Source organism: Anarrhichthys ocellatus, unplaced genomic scaffold (genome assembly GCF_004355925.1).
Source record: "Anarrhichthys ocellatus isolate YVR2014 unplaced genomic scaffold, GSC_Weel_1.0 scaffold2466, whole genome shotgun sequence".
Classification (NCBI taxonomy): Eukaryota; Metazoa; Chordata; class Actinopteri; order Perciformes; family Anarhichadidae; genus Anarrhichthys; species Anarrhichthys ocellatus.
In genome coordinates, this window is record NW_022282440.1 from 2143 (window position 1) to 4125 (window position 1983).

A 1983-nucleotide genomic window follows, 5' to 3' on the forward strand; every position below is an offset into this window, starting at 1 on the left:
AGAGAGAATGCAGCTTTAACACATGAAGCTTTGGCTTCACGAGAACCGGAGGTAGAAACCTACGTCAGGTCACGTGGGGAAATTATCATTTTGATGCTAAAACATAACTACTTTGACAATATAGGATATAAAAAAACTAAATAAATAAATAATGCACTTACCCTTTAATATTGTTGTTGTTTAATACAATAGTATAATAAAATACATAAGAAACACTAATGGGTAATAATGCACTTTGATGGTATTTTAATATTTAATGTTAAATATGTTGTTGTTGTTTAATAAAATAAATTCCTCCTCCTGCTCCCTCTTTTTCCCATTTTCCGTTTCCGCCGGAAGCCCCTCCCTGTTAGCCACCGTTAGCTGTTAGCTGTATCACCGGGACGACCGGGAGGAATAACCGGGGAAAACAGCGGAGAAAAACACGAAGAAGAGGAGGGAATGAGCCCGGAGGAGGACGGGCGAGGACCGCGGTGACCCGGACAGAGAGTCCGCCTCACGGGGAGTTTACTGCGGCTGAAAGCGTAGAAGAAGAAGAAGAAGAAGGAGAAGAAGAAAAAACACCGAAGCTTCTTCCCGACTCTTCCCACCGCTCCTCCTCAGTCTTTCTCTTTATTTACCGGAGGAACGAGCTCACAAACACGGACAGAAGTGTGTCCGTTTGTTTACTTGTTTTTAATAAAAGTTAAACAGCCGTTAGTCTGTTTTAGCTTCAGTGTTCCTCACAGTTCCGATGGAAACTTCAGAGCTGCCGCCGATCCTTGTTAGCATGCTAGCTTCATTTCCCATTCGTTTCTATGAGAAGCTAGCGGCTAGTGTTAGCCTAGCTTCACTTTTACACCAGAGCTGATGGAATTTTTATAGATTTGGAGACGTTGACGGGATTTAAACCTGTTTGAAAATAACGATTTCAAAGCTTTTGGTGTCATTTCGGGTTAAAGAAGGTTTGAGAGCAGTCGGGAGGAAGTTTAGATAAGTTTATGAAGTTTCTGGATTAAAGATGAAGGTTGTTTTGATAGTGACAGGAGTTTGGAGACTTTCATGGTGACAGACTCTTTTAATGTAGAAACAAACAAACATGCAGGATATTTGAAGGTTTCAAATAATATAAGAAGTGATTTTGTGTAAGAATGAAGTTTATTTTTATACTTCATTATTTTATTTTGGATTTAAAGGGTTTAAGAAATCAGTTTAAAAGTTTTTGAGATTTTTGGGGAGAAAAATTTGTGAAATATGTTTTAAAGAGGATGTTCAAGAAGTATTCTGAGCCTTTACTGTGGTAAAAGTACACTAAATATGAAGCTGTATTACAAGTAAATAAAATGCATAATGTTTCTTTAATGAAACTCTAAAGTATTATCAGCTACATCTACAGATATATTAATCATATCTACTCGTCTGTCTTTTACTCTAATAAATAATAATAACCTTTATTGTTACTTCTCTCCACAGACGACCATGCAATCATTCCCTGCTCGCCCTCGCCGTTAGAGTGAGTGAGAGAGATTTTGTGTGTGTGTGTGTGTGTGTGTGTGTGTGTGTGTGTGTGTGTGTGTGTGAGAGAGAGAGAGAGAGAGAGAGAGAGATCCAGGATGGGGTTCGGTCGGGATCTGAGGAATTCCCACGAGGGATTATTGAAGCTGCAAGACTGGGAGTTAAAGGTACACGTCTCTAAACATGGTTTGGTTTTTATTGGCCGTGAAGAGGAGAGAAGTGGACCACATGGACTCTTTAAGACCACATGGACTCTTTAAGCCCAGATAAAATCTAAGTTTGGTTTGCTACTGAGAGAGAAATCTGCATCTGTAAATCACTTCCTTTGTTCTTTGAGAGAAAAACCAGAAACCAGAAGGGAAAGTTTACCAAACCTGCTCAGGTGCTCTGTTCACTACCTGCTCAGGCACTCTGTTCTCTACCTGCTCAGGTACTCTGTTCACTACCTGCTCAGGTACTCTGTTCTCTACCTGCTCAGGTACTCTGTGC

At 40.0% G+C, this 1983-nt stretch overlaps 1 protein-coding gene across 2 annotated transcripts in view; it reads left to right on the plus strand.

The window, feature by feature from the left end:
* Positions 1-346: 346 nt before the first annotated feature.
* The window catches only part of LOC116378351 (tyrosine-protein kinase Fer-like), a 5012-nt gene continuing 3375 nt past the window's right edge, over positions 347-1983 (plus strand). Inside the window, exons 1-2 of one of the 2 annotated variants that reach the window (XM_031840212.1) lie at positions 347-651; positions 1453-1661. In XM_031840212.1, coding sequence (XP_031696072.1) covers positions 1593-1661 — 69 coding nt within the window. In that variant the 5' untranslated portion in view covers positions 347-651; positions 1453-1592. Of the gene's footprint in view, positions 1662-1983 lie in introns of both variants that reach the window. The other variant, XM_031840214.1, reaches the window with a different exon arrangement.